The following is a 22,271-nucleotide window of genomic DNA, read 5'->3' as shown; positions in this document are numbered from 1 at the left end:
ACAAACGTGGATGAAGAATAACGCTGAAGCTGCCAAAAAGAGCTCAAGGTCATCATTCGCTCATGTCGCCGCATCAGCTGGGACGTGTGTGCCGGGAAGGCTGATGTAAACAAAGTGCATCATCACCAGCACTGAGGTCATGACACATATATGACAAACAACACACACGTAATCATGATAAACCAAAAGAACACAAAAGACAAGCAAAACTTAAAGTAGAACAAATTATATTTATGTTTATTCAGGCAAAAGTACACTTAGTCCCCAATGTGTCAACATGAATCTGAAATCCCCGTTTCTGATTTACAAATACAAACAATAATCAAAGAAAGAAGCTGAAGTGGCAAAACAATATTAGAGATAACGTGACATCAGAGTGGAACAAATATAAAGTGTGGCACAGCAGTGGGTTTGTGTCATAAATGTTTTACATGGTGGTAAACAGGCTGAGTGAAATTAATTTTTTTTTAAACTGAGTATTAAAAACTGTCAAGAACCAAAAATTTGAACAAAATGATCAGATTTACAGTCTTGTTTCAGCATCTTTGATCAAACATTGCCTGATTAAAATAACAGATTTGCAACTTTTAAACTGTATCACATTGAGGCAAACAGTAGTTGTGCTGAGACTTCATAAGCTTTGACATTAAGCAAACTTTTTTACATGGAAAGAAAAATTCTTCTGTAGAAAAAAAGCTTTCAATTTTTTCTTTTATCAGAACCAAAACTCAACTCTCACATTAGAACCTGTTCTGAAACACTTGTCTAAAACACTGAGCAAGACACAACTCGTTTACTGGTGTGTTAAGAAAACAACCTGCGTTCTGTGAAATATGATGCTATAAAAATGATCACGCACAGAAACAGATTTATCTGTAGAATAATTAGAATAGGGCTGTAAATACTCACACCTTCACCACACATAAGCAACAGATAAAACCTCTTATAAAGCCATCAAACTCTTAGTTTCCATTGTGCTGAGAGGTAAATGTGATTACTGCTAACTCAATCCATGACACAGTGATGGTTTTAAAAAAAACACTGTCATATTGCAGCTCTTGCCTCTCTTTTAACAGTTTAATTGTCTTCAACCAAAATATAGAGTCACCATGTTTGAACTTTTTCCAGTTGTCCAGGTTTGTCAACACGGGATGATTAACGTACCGCTTTAAACTTCAGGATAAAGTCTTTTTAAACACTTTGTGCATCAGACAAGATAATGCCACAAAGTTTATACGATGACAGCAAAGTCTATGATTGTCAGGCTATTATACTTCTCTGTGATTGATTCTCTGTGTCACAGTGTAAACCAGGTAAAGCAAACGCTATGAATTACTTCCAGCTTTAGTTTCGCTGACATTGGGTCGAGACTCATTGTGATTTCAATGACGCTCCTGAACAAATCAAAGTCTCTGAGGTCGACTATATTCCCTCAAACAATCCTAAGATCCTTTCCTCCAGTTCTTGTGCAGCTTGACTTTAACTCTGACCTCAATCTTCCCCACACAATACTCCTGAGCTTTGCCCTTTCAAAGTAAAATCCTTGTTTGCTTCATAGAAAAATACATTTTATGGATTGTTGCCTTAATGTAAAACAATCCTTGTCGCAGCCCGCTGAAATATGCTGTGCGCCTACATGTACCTCTAAAACAACCCCAGCCTGCATGACGTCATCCCGCTGGAGGACTTGCTGGGAATTTAGCAGTTAAGCTGCTGGGAATTTAAGTTGAGTCACAAGCAGGTTGCTGTTCACTGGCATGATGGGCGTAGCATAAGAGGCCCAGATGGCCTCCAAAAAGCAAACAAAACAACGTGACCACATACATGTAACAGTCCCAACTCAGAAAATAATTAGCACGTACAGACTCTTCTTGATTCTGGTCAAAAGTAGTGCAAGTGTAGTATACAGGAAGTTACTTTGACATCTGTACATAAGCAGTCTCTGTGCAGCAGGGCTGGCAGAGGCTGTGAGAGCTGCTTCTCGGCTGGGGGCATGCACAGGGTGTCACTGTTAGGGAGGACTGGAGGGACGGTACTGGCTGATTCACAGGGAGTGTCTCTCAGTCTACTTTTCCCATTTTGGCAATAAGCTCATCGCAGATCTTGGTGAGTTCCTCGATCTCTTGATTCTATGACAACACAAAAAAATGGATAGTTCAAGTTAATACATCTCTATATACTGAATTACAGAGTGTTAATGGTAAATATGTCCTAAGTATGTCCTACAATTCAGGCTGTAGAATAAGCATGGAGGACGGTGGGTGTCTGTTACCTTCTGCTGCAGAGCTTGTTCCAGAGAGTCATTCTTCATCTGCTCCTTCCTCAAACTGGCGGTCAGCGCCATGTTCTCTGAGCTCGCCTTCACGCGCACCTGAGCGATCTCCTCATTGGCCCTGAGAGATATGTGGAATGAGGGAAATCAACAGATGTTTTAAACCTGCAAAAATACTCAGTTATTATAACCGACTTGACAGGTAAATCGTATTTCCTTTCAGTCTCCACGCACTTGTCTAGTTTCTCCTCAGCATGGAGTTTCAGGGTCTGGTATCTCTGCTCCTCCTGCTTGACTCTGGCCAAATACTCCTGAGCGCACTTCTTCAGCACCTCTTCATTCTGTACGGGGAAAAAAAGAACCACCGCGGTGTTATTCATCTATTCTTCACAGCGCGAGAAAGCCGATGAAACACTGCGCATCCTGCTACTTGTCTTCAATCTTAAACTATTCTTTGAACCTTTTCTTACTCGTGGATATTTCTTCTCAATGCTGGAAGCTCTTCTCCTTCTAATCTTTCTGAATTCCTGAAGTTGCACACATTTAACAACCACAGCTTCCTGCTCGCCCACGAGCAGCTGCTCCAAACCAGCTGTGGGTCAACTGGGGGTCAAGATTTGGGGGTAAACTGCTTGAATAATGCGTTGATTTTTGCGGCAGTTGTTGAGCAAGAGATCTGTGTGTTATTCACTGAGTTGAGGTCCAGATTTATTTAATGACCTTCTACATAAACCCCAGCATGTCTGAGCGCTAGGTGACCACTGCCCCTAATCACACGATACCTTCCAACCTTATTCTGATCTTAATCCTCTTACATCCCTCCAATTTGTGCTGCTATGAGCCGATCACCTCAGCTCCTGAAACTTTCCATGAACTTTTCCTATGACCCCCTTACTTTCTTAAAGCCCTCCAGGGTGCTCTTCATATTTTCATAACGCCGAAACACGTCAGAAAGAGAGCGCTCCACGGAGTTCAGGTCTGCCAGGGCGGCCTCCTTCTCCATCGTCACAGCGTGCAAAGCCTTCTGGGAACTGCTGTTGTTGCGCTGCTCGTCCTCTGAGAAAAGCAAAGGAGAAGAGATCATGGTGGAGTGCTTAAACAACTTCATCTGCTCTGTAGCACACAGTTCAAATGTTCTGGTAGACTGAATCTTAACATTTCTACTCACCAATCATCTGAGCAATCGTCTTCTCATATTCTGCAACAATCTTCCTGCAATTTGACAAAACACAAGACAGTCTAACTTAACCTTACCATGGCTTTAAAGATAACATTAACATCGCTGCACTAATACAGTTTAAAACCCAAAGACCCTATTATTCAGAAAGACAAAGAAGTCACAAACGAGTGTTTTGGGATTCTACAATGCGATGTAACTTCTTGCACAGAACAAAAATCCCCCTCTGTAATAAATAAGAGAAAGGCAGGTTTCCTAACCTCATCTCAGCAACTTCTTGTCTGCTGGCCTCGAACTTCGCCTTCCAGTCGTGGGCTTCCACCTCTTTAGTGATGATCTAAACAGACATGACTGCTGTGAGCTGGACTCAAAGAAAACCTTGTCAAACACTCAAATGATCCACTTGGGCTAAAGTAAACACGCTGATGGTGCATATCTTGTTGGGTGAGCGTGATAAAGTGTGTACCTCCTCTCTAATGAGGGTGAGAACGGCCTGTTTCTCTGCCTCACTGATGCAGATGGAATCCAGGACCTGACTTCCTGTTTTCTCCATTTCACTTCCCCCCGACTTGTTCTTCTGCTTGCATGGGTCCTCGTACTGCTGAAGGCAGAAGGACATCAGTTATGTCAACCTTCCTCTGTTATTGTACATCCTGTAGTATAATGGGTGAAAGCCAAACTAAACCTTTCAAGGATTTATCAGGTATTTGTGACAAAAACACATTATTGTTAGCATCTACCAGTACTGCCATAAACACATTCTCTCCCATGTTTTCTCATCACTGGTTTATTATTTAGCATTGTGTATTCTAATACTTTTTCTACCTTCTTATGTTTCATATAATTTCACTGTGAACTACACCACTGGTTCTTTCATAAACAGAAAATGCTGATTTTTCTATGTAGCAAATATTTATTTTTTTCCTGACAAACAGGAACCACTTAGTTACAGTACACCAATTAGTGAGAGAAAGAGACAAAAGGGATCATTTGTTTCTGTAATATGCTGTAATTTATTTACTTTTTGGTTTACAGCTATGACACTCACCCAGGACTGAGACAGAGACACACAATAAAGAAATGAGTATTTTCTGCACTTGAACGCTCTCATACTAATTTCATCCTGAACATATATTTCTCTCCCTGTCCCTTTATGCCTCTCTCTCTTTCCCTCTCTCATCATTTTCATCATTCTCTCACCCTTCACCCGTTCTCGTTTTCTAACCCTCTCCCCTCTTGCCTTTCAATCAGCGTTCTTACACATCTCAATCCATCTTCTTCTCTTCCTTCTGTCTCTCTCCTCTCTCATTTTGTCCTTCCCTGGATTATGACACATCATGTCATGTTCTAATCTCCTGAATGATAAATCTAAATCCATCTGTCACCTGACTACATGAACACGATGGCAGACACTAAGTAGCTCCTGCTGTCCTACAGCACAGTGCAGTCATCGTATCAGACAGGCGATCATACTGAAGCACAGGTGGCTCTTAACACAAATTTGGGTGGCCTCTTACATTTCTAAATCACAATGCACTTTTGAAAAATATACATTTACAATGCAAATATGATGCCAATATGACCATTACTATGAGAAGTGAAATGCAACTTGTCTGGACTTGTTTTTCTCTGACTGTTGTGACTGTTTGGTTAACTAATAAAATAATGTATCAGCCCCACCTGGTGGTCACTGGTGGCATCATGTTGCAGCTGCTGTGGCAGACATGAGAGTATATATCCATTGTGATGATACATAAATAGACTGTATATGGGACAGTATCTGTAGGGAAAATCACATGAAATATTCACTTACCACAGAGCAGCAGTCTGAGTCCTCAGGTTTCGCTGTCACATGGCAGTCTGGAGCTGGAGGAAAGAGAAACATGTTAAAAAAGACGTTCATGTCAGAGATGCTGTGGCCTATCATGTAATGCTAAATGTGTTTCACGTAATAAATAGCACTTGATCACAACCACATGTGCTCGTAGCTCATGGCAAAAATAATTAAAATCTAGCATTAAGTTATGAAATGTATCTTTCCACAGAATGAAACTGGGTAACTTTATTCCACTCAATTGGTCTGTTAGAAGTATTCTAATGATTTATGCAATATTATCTTTTTAATGTGCAGTTCTAAGTTTTAGTCTAAAGTCTAAAAATAAATACACACCAATGGCACTTTTCTTTTTAGCTATGACTCACTATGAGCTTAAATGATTAGTTAAGACCTTTGTTGCGCAATTTAAAAAAGGGTCAGGATCAGGGAACTTCCTCTGACATATTCCTGTGAGTGTACTGTCTGTTCGTATTATAAACTCAGTGCATCTGTGAGAACTGCCCATCTTCAGGCAATGCCAGAAAAATACAAACATTGACAGTAGAACACCATCATGCCTTTAGAAACAATAAAACCACAGTGATGCTGCAGTGATGCACTGTTATGCAACATCTATAACAGTGAGGCCTGCTGAGATCAGTGCAGTCAGCCACTGGAGCTGTGTCACATGCAGCCTGAAGGCACCAGTGGGATCATATAATCTGAATTTGTTTTCTAAGACCAAAACAGTTCTCCTCCAACAGGCACAAACATACAATTTCTTGAACAATTGTACTACCATGGTGCATACGACCCTCACAGTCACAAGTTTCAGTGCAGTGTAAAATGATGTGTAAAGTTAATGATTAATGTTGTGCTTGTAGGTAAAGATAACCTCGCTGTCCAGCATTGACATCCAGCTATCTGATCTCTGTCCAGCAGAGTCCCTCACTGAGCTGAGTAATAACTAAGCTATTCACTCTTGTATCAGCGTGTGCTGTATGTAACTGGGTGGCCCTGACATGTACACATGAGCAAAACATTAAAATCAATCTTTATTGATGCTTTTTACTCACTGCTTTCGTCCTTGTCTGGTTTGACACCAACGCTGCTCGCAAGCTTCTCCTCGTCTGTGGCGTGGTCTCCATGATGGTCGTCCTTTAACAACAGCAATCAAACACGCTGACTGTATGAAGCTTTTCAGGAGCTAATGCTACCACACAAGCGAGACAAATTCACCGTTCTTACCTGTCTGCTGAAGTCCTTTTGCGTCGGCTGGTTCTGCTTCACTTTACAGGAGTTCCTGAGAATGAAGGTCAGTAACAACATCAGTGTCAGCACCAACCCGATCAGGATCTCTGCATGTGTGTACATGTGGACTGGTGTAATGATGAGAAGAGAAAGCAGGACAGAAAGCCTTAGAGCCAGACCTCATTGCTCTGTTCTGTGTGTGCATTCGCATGCTCTGCTAAAAGTGCTGAATTACGCAGAAGAAAAAGCAGATTAATGAAAGAGACTGTTGCCAAATTGAAATGAGAGCAACAGTAGCAGAGAGCATTAGAGGGAATTATAGGGTTTTTACGAACACTCTCCCTCCTCTACTTTTTAAATCTACTCCATACACTTGTTGTTCACCTTCCCTTTGTGTTCAAAGGAAAGTTTAGGTCAGGTGGAGGCTGTGGAGCAGAGCTTTAAGAACAGCAAGGACTGACGTTACAAACACACACACGCCTGCACGCACAGTTATACAGTACTTACAACAGAACACAGAGGAAATGGACTTGCTCGGCAGTCCTGATGCCACACAGAGAGGAGGGAAACAGAATGACAGGTTTGGAGGAAAAGGAAGGAAAGACACGGGAGAGGATGGGACAGGGGTTAAACACGAGGTGAGCGCAGGGTTATTATAGTTTAGTAAATAAAAAACCAAGACTGAAGGTAGACAGGTGAGAGTCTTCAGTTTAACTGGAGAATAAAACGCAAAGTGATTGAAGATGTATCGTAAAACAAAAGTCAAGAATTTTATGGGCTTGTCCTTTAATATTTTCATATTGGCAAGAGATAATGAAAATATTTGGAATAATGTTGATTGCTCTTTTGACACATTATGATCGGGATGAAATCCCAGACAAACTTATGGCTCAGGGTGAATATCCAAAATACCTTTGGCTGCTAAGCAAGACAGCCATCACACAGAAATGACTGCACGCAGCAAAATATGACTGGACTGCAACTGTCAATAAAATAAACAGTATACTGTACATACCACATATTAGCCAAACCACTAATTCACACTATATATATCAATGAAAATAAAGCTCTGTGATACAAGGGCAGTGATCACTTGATTTGAAACTGCTCAGTCAAAACTGAACTTGCCCACCAGCACTGATTGTTCTAACAGTTATGGAGTTAAGGTTAACAGTTCAGAACAAAAAGCTGGAGGATTACGGTTATGCTGGGTTTCTTTTTAACTTGGTCGATGGAGATAACAGAGAGGTGACTCATGAACCGAAAAATGCCACAAGAGGGCATTGTTTGACACTTCAAACTTCTCTTTACCATTCAAAGAGCATTTTCTGTCAATAAACACAAAATAGTTGTTAAAAATACTTCACCCACAGCTATGAACAGTGAAAAATGGCTTTAAATCAGCATCTGTGGCATAAGAGAAGCAAATGGAAAACAAATGTTCCTGAAAACTGGAACAAATCCAGGTGAACTGAAGTTCTAAAATAAAATGAGAACTAAAAGCAATAAAAAAAAACTATTTAAAACTATAATAACGCTGGTAAGAAATGAATGGATGTGCAGCAGGGAGAAACAACGCACAACAGGCCAGAGCTGTTAGTTAAAACTGGAACGCTCTGATCACTTCAGGTTCATTGTGCACAATGGGAGGCATTCACTAATGTTCCCGAGAGCCATAAAAGAGACAGCAGCGATTGTTCAGCGTGTAAATCTGTGAGTCATCTTAGCTCAGCCGCTTACTGATGACTGAAGAGGACTGGGCTTTGTGTATGTTTGTGTTCTAACGTTTTACTCACGTGATAATTGTGCTGTTGGTCTCACAGGCTAGTTTTGTGTTGGACAGCACAGTGTCAGAGTTCATGTTGCCATTAATCAAGTCAGGGTCCACGCACATGTCCTGACTGGAGATCAGGTTTGAGTCCGGGCTGGAGTCAGACGTCACCGGAGCCTCGTCGTCCACCTCCGAAGGGTCAGGTTTGTTGAGCGGGGAGAAGACGGACAGCGATGGGGGCCGGAGGGCTTGAGGCTGGGACAGAGGGCCAGGACTGGGTTTGCTGCTGAGGGTCAGGTTGAGGTTCTGGTCCAAACCAAAGCTACTGTCATTAGGTGAAGAGCCGGTGAGGTTGTTAAGGGAATCAACCTCTTGGGATGAAACTGGACCCACATCCTGGTTGAAGTTCTTGTCCAGAAAGTGGTTTGTAACATCAGGAAGAACTGTGTCAGAAAAAGTAGAGAGAACCTTTCAAGAGCAGAACAAATAAAATAGACACAACAAAAATAAAAAGAGTAAAAACAACAAAAATCAAAATAACTAAAAATTAGACAAAGGCAAATCTGAACAGAAGAGTCTTTTAAAACTGAGCCTTCAAAAACAGTGTTGAGTCTGGAGTGAGGAGGACTGAGAATTTATTATTATCTCAATGGTTTTCTCTTAACTTAAACCCAGTGTGTTATGTCATGGAGTGTATTTGTCAGCTGTTTGGTGCTGAGCAGGTAGGACACTACTGGGTTTCAGAGCTTTTCATTGAGATTAGCTGCCAGTTGAGGGAGAAGAAAGGGCAACGAGAGCAACAAAAGTGAACTAAGACAGTGAATTTGTGGGCTGGACATCTTAACAATGAGCTGAAACTTGCTCTAAAGCCCTATAAAAGAGTTGCAGATTCAGGTGATCATTGTCTGTAGGTTGATCACTACGAGTGACCCCTTTCACATAGTTTTTACATTGTAATTTGTTAATATAAAAATATTGTTTAAAGCCGTTCTGAGACAACAGGTGGGTTACGTAAGATCTGTAACTGAATATACCTGTAAAGTGACTCTACTGCTCAAAGGGAAGTATTTCCAAACAGAACAGGACCCAGGACAGAACCTTGTGGTACACCACAATAGAGATCTTAAGATGAAGATGCATAGTCACCAACAGCAACTGAGAAACTCCACTCTAGGGCTGGCCTAGAGAAAAACAGATCTTTATCCTCCAACATCTCTGTCCAAAAACAGTGAAATCCCACATCCCCATCCTGTGGACATTTAATGATTTTATCTGTCATTCAGGGATTTAAACTTGACGTGATGGCCTCTCCTTCTCCTGTTAGAATGCTTAAAATGGCTGCCGGCTTCCTCTCAGAGCACTTCACATCCTGTGTCCTCAGACAAGCCGTTAACAGCTAGCTAACGACCACAGCAGCAGGCTGGCCTCTGTTGAGTCACACTGCTGCTGAAACACAGCACCCTCTGTTACTGAAAAATACACCCATGCACTGTAAAACTCACACAACGACACAGGATAATAAAAACTGCAATAACCTCTCCTGCACTTCTTCTCAACGTGCACAACGACATGAATGAAGTCGTTGTGGTTTCACCTTGGGTGGGTAACAGCTTCTCACATCGTTTGTCATGACTGACAGCTAATATGTGACTTATTACATCACACATCCAATTAATGCAAGTTTATGTAAGCTCCTGCTCAAAATCTGGGTACTTTCAGACACACACACACACCCTTTAGAGACAGGGAACAGATGTAGAGGAACCACACCCAGCCATGCAGAGTACACACCACCACGTGGCCTAGCAACAAAAACAACATCAAGCTTTATTACAGTTTCACAACTCGACCAAAAAGAGGAAAAAGAGAGGGAAGTAAGACAGAGAGAGAGACAGTGAGAGAGGAAGAGATAGCATACAGGTAGACAAATAGCTGTCTAAGATTTCAGCTACATCCTGGTTCAACGGTACATACTGTTAGATTGTGGCCTGTGGTTGTTCCTATGAACAGAAGAGAGATTCCCCCTGAACCATTAGAGTATAATTATAGTGAAGCAGAATATCAATTTCTGCACACAGTTGATCTTTTATTCATGAAACTAACACAGATTGTGCAGAGCATGTGCCTGTTTTACCATGAAAAGGAGACTGTTATTGTCTAGAAACTAAATTCTATAATAAACACATTAATTCTCTGTCATTATCCAGCACATCATTCTGATTATTTCAACTAGCCGAGCCATCCAAAACATGCAGACTAAATTCATCCTAATGCATGTACAGCACATGTAAAAATTAATTATATTGTTAAAAGCAGATGGAGAAACAAAGTTCCCAAACATCAGTGATGTAATATCATTTGTTTCAGTACAGGAGATGCCCTCCAGTAGATCTATTATAATAGATGGTAATAGGTGGTACTTGTGTCTGTGTGGGTGAACGCAGGGCAGTGGGAGGGTGAGGAGGGCCTGTGGATTGGACAGCAGTGGGCCTCTTTGGCAGCGTCAAACAGGCCGGATTCATCTACTACCCATTTATCAGCCGATTTACAAGTCTGCGCCTCACAGGAGGGAGCTCATTTATATAACTAATAGTTTTTCATACACTCTGTTTGCATAGATGGCAGTAAGCTGATCCAAGATCTACATGATTATCAAAAGCAGTCGAGCTGAAACTGTGGTCCACACAGCAAACAACATAATGGTCCACACATGAAGTAAGAAGTCAGTGTAATTGCTATGCTGCAGAACAAAAGGCAAAAAAAACAACCCTCACCTTTATCTTTAAGACAAATATCTGAAAAACTAGGCTAAAGTAAGTAAGTAAATGTAAAGTAAGAAAATGTTTTTGTTTGTAATTTGCATGAACGGATCCTTTAACATACATCTGCCAAAATCTGCTGGATTGCTTTACAGCACAAACTGAGTTCAAGCATTCTTGCAACGACAGATGATGACGCAAAGGTTGAAACAATCACTTTCAAGCTGCTGATGATCATCACATGTGTCGCAATGGTGTTCACGGACAAAAAGGTATTGATTTCAAGTACTAATGATATGTGGAGTTGACCTCGCTCTCAATCCTGGTGGGGATCTAGGTCGTTTTATGTGCTAAACCTTTCACAGTAGACGCTGTCACCCCTACAACACCAAAACATCAGGGTGAGTATTGTTTTTTTTTCTCTCCCTGTACTAATGGGGATGTGCTACCTGAGCATTGGTAACAATAAAAAAACAAGCGTTACCAAAACCTTACTTGATTACAGGTGCAACAGAGATGCAAAAAACCATCAATCTGAACAGACGTTCTATGTCTGCTTTGGGCCTGTGAAACACACACATTCCAGGTGGTACCCAAACAAATCCTGAGCCCTTCACTGTTCTGGTATGACAAGGTTTGATCAGTATAAGAGCACTGGGTTGGACAAACAGCTCAGACATCTTACCTGTGTGGTTGGAGTTGTCCAGTTGGCTCAGTAGCTTCACAACACCTGGAGACTCTGCCTCTGGGGTCTCAAAGGTCCCCTCCGAGTCTGAACTGTGGAGAAAGAGAGAGAGAAGAGCTTAACAATACATCATTCACAAAAAATAAAGAGACAGAAACATGCAAAGAGACATCAAAAGAGGGGTCAGAGTGTTTGGCAAGTTATCTGGAACTAAAGATGAAACTTCCACTTTTGAAACTGAAATTGACAAATATCCATAAAACAAAACAAACTATTCTCATGAGAGGATTTGGAGCATGTGATACAACAAATCATGTTGCCTGCTCAAACAGCAGTCTACTGTCTTTGGGAACAGAGAGGCATTGAAAATGTTGGTCATTCTAAATAACTACAAACACAAAAACAGCTAAATGACGTACATATGACAGGCCCTGGTTGTGTTTTTCTAGCAAATAAGGATTGGCTTTCCAATATCAATCACCTGTTTTCTTAAAATTGCATAAAAACAATAGATCTCAGAGTTCTAAGCAGCTCAAAGTAAACAAGCCACTTTTATTTTAAAGGAAGTCAGAGGAAGGGAGAGGAGAGGAAGTGAAGTCCTACAAGGCCACCTGCATCCTTTGGCCCTCAATAAGAACACACTGTGTCCCACTCATTTACACACACACACAGACACAGACACACACACACACACACACACACACACACACACACACACACACACACACACACACACACACACACACACACACACACACACACACACACAGAGTCTTTTGGTCTGCTGTGTCAGCTGCCTAGACACCCAGCCCAAATTTATTTCCAAACTGTGGAGACAAAAAGGAACGGAGAGACAGGCCGAGTGAGAGTTTATGTGTGTGTGTGTGTGTGTGTGTGTGTGTGTGTGTGTGTGTGTGTGTGTGTGTGTGTGTGTGTACCCGTTCCCAGCCACTCGAACACACATCAAAACGTCAGCCGCACACTAATGAAAAACAGCACATGGAGGAACAAAGCTAACAGTGCCAATACCCAAGCACTGCACTCCATCTCTGATAGCAGTTCACACAAACACATTCACACACGCTGGAGCTCTATACAAACAGCACCATCCAGAGCTAATCCTCATATACATAACCCACCCCCCACCCTGCATACACACACACACACACCCACAGTAACACACACTGGATCTCGTCCCAGTGATGGCCCCAACGGCTGCGATCTTGGGTGGTTACTTAGAAACTAGAAATGGACAGAAAAAGAATCAAAAGCTCTGGAAACTGTGGCTTTTTTCCCTTCCCCCTACTTTCAGCAACTGTTCCCCAACTGCCAAACTGCCTTCACACACACACAGACACACTCAAACACACATAAAAAAGGCCTTGACCGTCTGATCCTCGACATTTGGTGCCTCATAAAGAAACAGGATGCTGCACACAAAGCAGGGACTGAAAAACACCAGTTTGAGCGTCTGTATTTTGAATCTGTTTTTAGCCGCTGACGGCACGGCGAGCCACTGGGATCCATAGCATAGGAAAGAATCTGAGATTATACCACAGCATCAGTCAGTTTGCCTGCATGTGTGTTGCTCTCTCTGTGTGTATATATCCACCACCTGTCAGTATGACTCAGGGGAATCTGCAGTCATCACACAAACACCCACACATGGACTCAACCAATCTAGTGCTGTTGAAATTGAAGCTAATACAGAAAATCACTTTCTTTCCAGATATTTTATTTCCTATACAGACCCACCTGTAAACAAGCCGTCTCCCTCCCTCTACATATAATCACTATCACATACAAACATTGTGGCCTAGTCCTCTTACTTGTCTCTGTCTCCATCATCCTGGGAGCTGGGCTGCCCCTCATCCCCCGCACCCCCGGTCACTGCTGACCATGTCCATTTGGCCCACTGGACCGGAGACAACCAGGACATCCCTGCACCACGTCGAGTCTTAAACCTGCTGCTCCCACCTCCAAAATTTAAACTTCCTCTTTCTCTGGATTAGTTTAGATGGTCACTGCCGTCAATGGGGTCCAGTGATCCTCCACAGTCTGTCCTTCAACAGCAAAAAGGAGCTGTGGATCTGTCTTTTGACTCTCTCCCTCCGAATGTCAGCTTCTCTTGCTTTCTATATGGCTTGCTCACTTCCTCCTCTTGCCTAGTCGCTCAGCTTTCCCATCCTCCTCTTCTGCACTGTTGACGCTCGCGAGAGGGAAACGTGTCTCACGCTGCTGCTGCTGCTGCTGCTGCTGCTGCTGCTGCTGTTTCTGTTGCTGCTTTGCTCTCCACAGCACTGACTCACACAGTGCAGATTACTGGAGCATCAGTAGTCACTCCTCTCTCTGCTCCCCTCCCCTCTCCCTCTCTGTCTCTGTCTGGGTGGACGATCAGCTGGTTAAGAGACATCGACTCACTCTGCTCTCGGGAGTTTGCCTCTCCCCTCTCCGATTCTTTCAGGGTTTGTCGATTGTGGGGGAAAGAGAGGGGGGAGAGGGGAGGCAAGGCTTCCTGTTTTAGAGGCAAAGTCTGGCTGCTCTGCCAGACTGCCAGACGTTTGTGTCTTCAAGAAAGACGAGATGAAAAGAGAGGAAATGACGAGGCCGGTAATACATTTTAAAAGATGGAAGTAGATGAGTTTGGATTGGAGCTCATAGTGTTACCTGAACTCATACTGTTGCAATTACACCCTCCCTAATTCCCTGAGACCCTAACATTCAGTAAAGCCCTAACTATCTCCATTTGTCAGTGATCCAGGAACACTTCATCCTTTAAGACTATTGTTGCTTTGAAACAGGCATTATCGTTTTACTGAAGGAATGAAGGAATTTTCTGTGTAAATTAACTGACTGACATGGGACTTGCTGACATGTTTGGGCAGCCCACAATGAGTTTGAAAGGAAATTTGAGTTGTTTTGGTTTGTTTACTTGGCAGCTCCCAGCAGATTACTGTGATTGTGACACAAAGCTCTGCCGAAAAAGAGCTCTTGTGCCTATTTTCCTGGGATGAATAAAGGGAAGAGTATTTTCATCAAGGCCTTGTATATGTGCTAAAATCCACACAAACAGACAACATCAGAGCTGGAAATGTAGCCCTTAATTCCACAATGTGTGACCAAACCCACAGAGGATCTATTGTTCACTGAAGGTATCCAGGCCAGGCCGCAAACAAATCAATACAGCGAACCCAGATTCAACAGTAATGGTGCAACTAATATGGATGAAAGCTCTCATCGCTGCTCACACACACTTTCACCCACACACACATGTGCCTCTGAGGCCGTTCATGGATGGCTTATGTAACTTTAAGTCCAGGCTTTCACATATCTCTGTCTCACACACACACACACACACACACACACACACACACACACACACACACACACACACACACACACACACACACACGTCTAGGCCAGAAAAAGATGTGTTCTGTGAAAAAACATGAACCATGACTAATCTAATAAGAGGAGGATGGTTGAGCCACAGCACAAAGGGCGAACGGGGAAAGAAAAAAGGAAGCAGCAGAGATGCCTTCCTTGTTCTTTGCGCTCTGAGGTTCTCTTCCTGCTGTTTACTGCTCACATGTGAAAAACGTGGAATGAGACGCTGAAGCTCCACTGCTTACCATCCTGACGTGGTCCACAGAGACAGGCGGGCTGACGGATGAATGCATGCATCAACACACTCAAACATAATGTCACACACTGGTGAACACGGAGAAAGAGTTTCTGTTCAATCTGTGATAGCTGGACTGAAAAATGGAGCAAATTAGAGGCATGGCAGATGGAAAGCAGCATTAATTAAAAATGGAGAGTGAGAGCAGAGCAGATGAAAAGGATGCCAATATTTTGAAAACTGAGATCCAAGGGAATGTAAAGAAAGAGAGTTTTTGGGTAGGGCTGGAAAGTGCAATGCTCTGTTGTTTAACATTCCTGACATTGTCTCCTTTCCCTCCTTTGTTTTCTTATTTATCACTCTGAGCAGAGAGGACAAACCTGTCTGTCTTGCAGAGGACAAGACCTGCCCGAAGCAAGCAAACCCCCTCAAGCAGCGCACTCAGACGTAACAGACATCCTGTGTTTCACAAACTCTCCTACACCTTGAACCTGCAAACACGCCTCTGGACATACAATAACACGCAGAAAACACACGTCTTTATGTGGACAGAGACAGCATGGAGAAGTGGACATGGGAATATCTTTGCCTCTCTCCCTGGCACAGACATGAACCACAGACAGGGAGGAAAGAGGAAAACAGAAAGAGGGAAAAGAACCAGCTCTTATGTAATACCTTAAAACCACAAAAAGCACACAGTGAAACCGTGGCTAACCCACACATACGATAAACCCATCTGTGATCTCGAGCTGGAATCTTCGCACACACAGATCATCAATTACATTTTGACAGATAGCAGCATGTGTGGTGATGAGCTAAGAATAAATCAGCAATGATAAACATGTCTGTAAGCCACAACAGAAGCGATGTGATACTGGATGAGATAACTGTGTGTGCATGTGTGTGTACACTGAGGGAATTAGAGAAGCTTCTCAACTATCACGGACTGTTTATCTCTGCTCTCAATCCCCTGCATGGTGACAGAAGGTCATGGATCTGGCATTGCGTACAGCACCACCATCAGGCCAAAAGCAGACCAACTCTTTGGTCCACAACAAGGTATCTTAAAAATGAAGGGGGGGGGATTTACAGTCAATTTGCTGTGATTATGTTTAGACATGCTCGCAGCAGAGCTCTGAGGATTGCAACTCTGGTCTGTCCACCTCTCCTCTCCCCTCCTATTCAGACTGAAATATCTCAACAACTACACAATGGAGTGACATGAAATTTGGTAAAGATATCCATAATGCTGGGAGGATGAATCCAAATGACTTTTCAGCGATCCCCTGACTTTTTCTCTAGTGCCACCATCTGGTCAAAATCTAGTTAGCTCTATATCTGTAAAACTCCTGATATCAGCCCCAGCTGTACTTTGTGTTTGATGCTAATTAGTAAATGTTAAGTCTGTAGTAAGTAAGTTAACATTATTTTAAAAGCATCTTTCAAAACAAATAGTTAACACTGGAAAAAAGCAGATAGTTAAGACAGGAAAAAACAATATAAAAACAAATATGCAGCATGCTGACATGCTACAGTAAAATGGTGAAACACATACCTTCATACTCAGCATGTTAGCATTGTCACTGTGAGCATGTTAGCACACTATTGTTAGCATTTAGGTCAATGTACTACAGTGCAGCCCCACAGAGCAGCTAGCATGACCATAGACTTTTTGTCTCGTTTGTTTCTGCATGATGCAGCAGTTTTTTTGTGACTCTCGGCCTTTACTCAAGCGCCACCATCAGGAAGACATACATTGAAAATCATAGCCTAAAGGTTGGAGTTGCATGGACATTACTGAGCACCTTTTCATTTTGGACACACCAAAGGTTTCCACCTCATTAGCCAAAATGGACAGACTGCCCACACTCAAGCCCTCACAAGAATGAGAGATTTGGATTTTTAATGTCCTCAATCTTCCTCTCTTGCATCATCCTGAAGACAACTTTGACATTTCTATACCCAGTGCAGCGAAGAATAACAGTCATCAGTATGTTGTCTGCCTAACATTTTCATATTACAGCATGTAATTGCAGCTTTCATTCTTTTAATTTTAGCCTTGAGCACTCACCCTGCTTCAATAATAAGTTCCATTCAATGAAATTCAGAAAGTGCTGTCTATAAATATTTCTACTTTGACCAACATTTACACGGTGCAAAAGACAAACAGCAAACTTGCAATGTAATCAAGATGTCAGTATTACCAATATACACACTCATGCTTGAGTGTCTAAACGCAAACAGCTAGAAAGTTAACATAACCTTTCCTTTTCTGTGGCAACACATTTGGTGCAGAGAGGGTCTTTCTCTTATCGCTTAGATGTCAGAACTGAAATAAAATACTTAATTATGGCCTCTCTCATATTTCATTAAGGGTCTTCTATTGATCCCAAGATTCCGAGACATGAACATTAGCACAAATGTCAGGCTCTAAAAAGAAAATTCCCTCCTAGGATGGACAGACAGATGGACTAGCTGATTGTCTGTCTGTCTCTGTAATGACTCACAGCATCTAATCTGCACAGAGTATTGTTGCTGGGTCATATTTGTTGGCTTGTTCTACGATATGGCTCCATCTAGTGGTCACTATTTGACTCTCACCCAGAGTCCTCACAAAAATAAGATGAATTGACATAAAAAAAACAGCAACATTGTATTCTGTCACCCTGTTATTGATAAATTACCAGAATGATAGAAGAGAGAAGACAAAGGAGCTGACTGAGAGAGAATGCAAGGGCGACACATAGCAGGTCTGACATCACCTTTGGGAGCTTTAACCGAGTTGACAGGATCTCAGGTTTCACCATGGCAACCACCAGGAAGGGGTCACGAGTGTATTACACAAGGAAACATGCACATAGACTTCCCATACACTCTCACACACATAGGCAGGTGGAGGTAAATAAGGCAGCACTGCTGATTACGTTCAAAGCTTTTGCTGATTTGTATACTTTATGCAGCTCAGCATTATCCAGGACACATCAGGCTCACAGAGATAAAATATACAGAGGCAGATCCTCCAAAGTCTTTGATGTGCTTTCGGGAAGCGCAGCTGTGTCTACATCTCTGCACCTTTAACAGAGAAGGACCAATTAGCTGCAATCAGGGCAGAAAACTAGCGTGCAGGGAAGAGAGTTAGACTGGATGGAGCCGAAGCACTTACTGTGCTACAGTGCACTAGAATAACTAAACTGACAGTGGTGTGATAAAACAAAAAGAGAAAGAATGGGGGAGGAGGGGGGGTTATCCAAGAGGAGTAATGCACAGACACCAACTGAGCTATTGTTCGTGGTTACAACAGGGACATAGGAGCGCACAATTCCCAGACAATAGTGCATGTACATTGTACACGCACGCACAGAGCAAGCAGACCAACACACAGTACAACACACCCCCTACTGTTGTACTTTATGGTGTTTCCATTAATTTCTTTGGCTTTTAAATCCAGTTCAACTAGATTTCATTTCCATGCATAATGCCATACAGTTGTATTGAATGGCTCACACTGTAATTCAGAGATATCTACATCATATATATCACTGTTGCACAAGTGAAGGGTTTTAAGCCTTTAACCTCAACATGAGTCATCAGCACTGAGTTTCACTGTCACGCTGGCAAACCGAGTGAGCGCAAGCTTATGCATAATTAAACTGTACTTCTTCATACTTTGTGCCTGTCTTCAAGTATTCACAACGCTGCTCTCTCTAAAGATACGAAAACTTTCTCAGCCTACGCTGGCCTGAATTCGTACCACTGCAGCAAGAAATGAGCTCCAAATGCAGGTCAGCCTCTTCCCACATGAGGAACTGTCTGGATGTTCAGTGGTTTCGGAGAACAGGAAGTCCACTGTACATCAACGACTGTTCCATTTAAGACATAAAGCAGATGATTAAGCCAGCTAAAATTAGATCAGCAGCTGAAAACTGCGATCCCACGACACTGGTTGGCTTCCCAGTTTTCCCACAGGGGGGACCCCAACCCCCACCTGACCTAACACAAACACAGATGTAGAAGACTACAGTATGTGATTGGTGTTTTTTTAAAAAAAAAAAAAAAACACCCACACAGCAGTTAGCATCTTTTTTAACATGGCTTTGTGTCAGTGTCTTAGATCTGCAGCGTTGTCGCTCTGTCGCTCACTGTATTTTTCTGCCAAAACATCAGCTTCAGTACATGGCAATGCTATTTCTCAAATTACAATCATTCTCCATCACTGGAATCACAGTGAACACAGTAATATTTATGACTGAATGTGGATTAGCCTGTGCATTTACGCGTGTCAAGAGAAAGTGTTACCGCTACAAGGCATATAGAAGCTTTTAAATGTGAAGATAAAGCATCAGGGATCAGCTGGGAGGACACCATGAAAGGGCTCGCTCTTTCTCTGTTACAAAGGATTAGAGCAAAAAGAAGGGGGAGCCTGGCAGTTAAGTGCTTTTAAGGTCTGACGAATGCCTCAGCAACAACATCCTCATTCCCTTTGCCTTCATTCTGATAAGACGAAGGCTGCAAACAGCTGCAGTTCGTACATCATGCAGTATTTAAAAGAAACACACCGTATGAACAGAACAAGAAGATGGACTGCCTGCTTGGACAGAAAAAACTGTACAGCTTGTATGATTAACATACCGCTTTAGAATAAGGGTCACGACTGCATAATTAATAGTTGGCAGCAGCATAATCTCTTCTACTGCTGTAACTAAAACAACTGCTGCTAAAATGCCAAAATCAATGAAAGGAAGGCTTGGAAACTGCCTTAATTTCAGGAGCATGACTCCATCAGCTCATTTTTATTACGTTAGCCTCTCAGCTGTACCACTCTCTCATCCCACTTTCCTTAGTTTGAATACCTAAATAGTATTCAAAACAGCTCGACAAGAGAGGCTGTGTGCTGTGCAGTGCTGATAGGATGGTTTGGTTTCAGTCCAGCAGGGAAAGCTCCAGCTCTGAAGGAAGCATCAAGGTCTCGGCACTGCCCTTCAACTCCTTATTTCCGACTCCTCTTCCCCTCCCCGATACAGAAGCATCGAGTTCATACGCACAAGACAACACAATCTGAAGTGCCAAAGTCTGAAATTGATCGGCTGTCCTTGATGAGCTGCAAACACTCAGCTATTTTGGAGCACCTCTGCCTGTGCAAGTTTCCCTTTCTTCTTTCTAACTTGCACACACAAACACACAAACACACAAACAGCGAAGCATCTCGTCTTACATGCTGCTCTTCTTCCGCGGAGAGCTGACGGAGCCCTTCCTGTTATGACTGAGAGAGCCCCCCATGGCAGCGGCTGAGTCCGTGTTTGCTTCAGGTTTATCCCAGATGCTCTGTATGTCCTTTTCACCTCCCAGGGTTCACCTCTGCCTCTCCTCCAGACAGCCTGGCTCAGCGTCGGAGTCCCACGTAGCACTGCTTCTCATGACTGACTTGTCATCATTCAACCAGCCAGCCTCTCCTCTCCTCGTCTTTTCTCTGTTGATGCTGCACTGTCTAAATGCTCGGGAGTACAAGTGATCGCACATGAATAGCTCTGCTGACAGTCCCGCCTCCTCGCTCTAAATCCCCCCCCCCCCCCCCCCACACGCGCGCACACACACACACACACTGGAGGCAGATTACATTCACTTGTCAGCACATAGCGTTTAGAAGAAAGCCAGAGAGGTGGAGTGTGTGTGTGTGTGTGTGTGTGTGGGGGGGGGGGGGGGGGGGGGGGGGTGTTAAAGACCACTAAATCCAAGTAGTTGGAGGGGGTAGATGGAGTGAGAGTGTGTGTGTTTGTGTGTGTGTGTGTGTGTGTGTGTGTGTGTGTGTGTGTGTGTGTGTGTGTGTGTGTGTGTGTGTGTGTGTGTGTGTGCGTGTGTCGTGGGGGTATCTGGCAGGGGTGAGAGTATTGTTCAAGCCTGAAAGAGTCTCTTCTATTGTTAGTCTGCTGAATACCAGATCTGAGATCAAGGGGGAGGGACGGATGATGATGGAGGGAGAGTTGGCGGCATAAAACACAGCCCCACTTGTTGTGCCACATTCCCACTACCTGCTGTGACCCCGTACCCACCCCTGGCTGCAGCCCCTTTTTAGCATGACAACAGACACACATGCACTGTCAGAGCTTGTTTGCATACATTCATTTCCTAAACTCATGACTTCGTTTGGACCAAACTAAACCTGGACACGCTCCAAAATCAGGTCAGGTTGATTAAGAACCAACAAGATTGTTACAAGCTTGTGAAAAGCTAGTTAGACATTGTTAAAGCAACAAGAGAAAGCCTGGAAATGTGCTAAAGCATTGGTCCATTTATCCTAATGAGTGTCTACAAAGCAGAGCCTGGTAATGATGAAAGAAGGAAATTATCATACCTCCTGATACAAGCCTGTGTCATCCGGGTGAGATGAAAAATGTCTGAGATCCCTCAGGCCGGCGCCTTTCAGAATGACTGAGAGGCTTTGGTGCCTAACCTCCTCCCACTGACATGAATCACATGAGGTTCACTATGGAGGTCCTAACTTCTGAATGCCTTCATCACAATTCATACAGAGTGGGCACAACCACACACACAGCACACAAAAGAGACTGGTGTTGAAATAAGTACTATTTTCCACGACTAGCGACACGAATATGCAGCTAACTTTCTAATCATCACAGCCGCCTAACCGTTACTCTGGCCACTTGTTAGCTTGTAACTCGCTAGCGCCGAAAATTAGGAATAAATACATGAACAATTTGACAATGTAGAAAACAGCCCCGTCAAACAAACACCAAATCCAATTATTAGGAGTTCAACTCGCCTCATAGTTTTTGCTGGTCAATTAACCGTTGAAGTGATGCTGTGTTGTCCTCGCAACTGCGCATGCGCGAGTGACTTGCCATAGTAACGAGGTTCAGCTTGTAAACGTGAGAAGAGCTGAAGAGCTGAAGTTATGTTCAT

General features: G+C 43.0%; 1 protein-coding gene across 7 annotated transcripts; it reads right to left on the bottom strand.

Annotated features, from left to right (window-relative positions):
- Positions 1–210: 210 nt before the first annotated feature.
- LOC139332297 (transforming acidic coiled-coil-containing protein 1-like) lies at positions 211–20,843 on the bottom strand. Of its 7 annotated transcripts, none has more exons than XM_070964140.1 (14): positions 20,566–20,843; positions 11,732–11,823; positions 8,313–8,730; positions 7,024–7,059; positions 6,514–6,568; positions 6,342–6,423; positions 5,263–5,315; positions 3,916–4,050; positions 3,710–3,786; positions 3,441–3,484; positions 3,168–3,328; positions 2,507–2,613; positions 2,273–2,393; positions 211–2,129 (listed from the first exon to the last, which is right to left on the bottom strand). In XM_070964140.1, the coding sequence occupies exons 1-14, from the start codon at positions 20,628–20,630 to the stop codon at positions 2,061–2,063; spliced, it is 1,515 nt and encodes a 504-aa protein (XP_070820241.1). In that variant the 5' UTR covers positions 20,631–20,843; the 3' UTR covers positions 211–2,060. The 7 variants fall into 7 exon arrangements, with proteins under 7 accessions (XP_070820241.1, XP_070820238.1, XP_070820237.1 ...); XM_070964137.1 differs by lacking the exon at positions 20,566–20,843 and adding an exon at positions 13,561–14,108 and having other exon boundaries at positions 3,916–4,047; XM_070964136.1 differs by lacking the exon at positions 20,566–20,843 and adding an exon at positions 13,561–14,107.
- Between the last annotated feature and the right edge of the window lie 1,428 nt (positions 20,844–22,271).

This window comes from Chaetodon trifascialis, chromosome 6, assembly GCF_039877785.1.
Source record: "Chaetodon trifascialis isolate fChaTrf1 chromosome 6, fChaTrf1.hap1, whole genome shotgun sequence".
NCBI lineage: Eukaryota > Metazoa > Chordata > Actinopteri > Chaetodontiformes > Chaetodontidae > Chaetodon > Chaetodon trifascialis.
The sequence above is the reverse complement of the archived record's forward strand: the minus strand, read 5'-3'. Positions and strand labels throughout refer to the sequence as shown.

Excerpts from the sequence above, each read along its gene's own strand:
- LOC139332297 (XM_070964136.1), bottom strand. The coding sequence starts at position 13,670 with ATGTCCTGGTTGTCTCCGGTCCAGTGGGCCAAATGGACATGGTCAGCA. Across the intron at positions 8,731-11,731 it reads GGACAACTCCAACCACACAG|TTCTTCCTGATGTTACAAAC; the intron begins GTAAGATGTCTG and ends TTTCTGACACAG. Across the intron at positions 4,051-5,262 it reads ACTCAGACTGCTGCTCTGTG|CAGTACGAGGACCCATGCAA; the intron begins GTAAGTGAATAT and ends TTCTGCCTTCAG.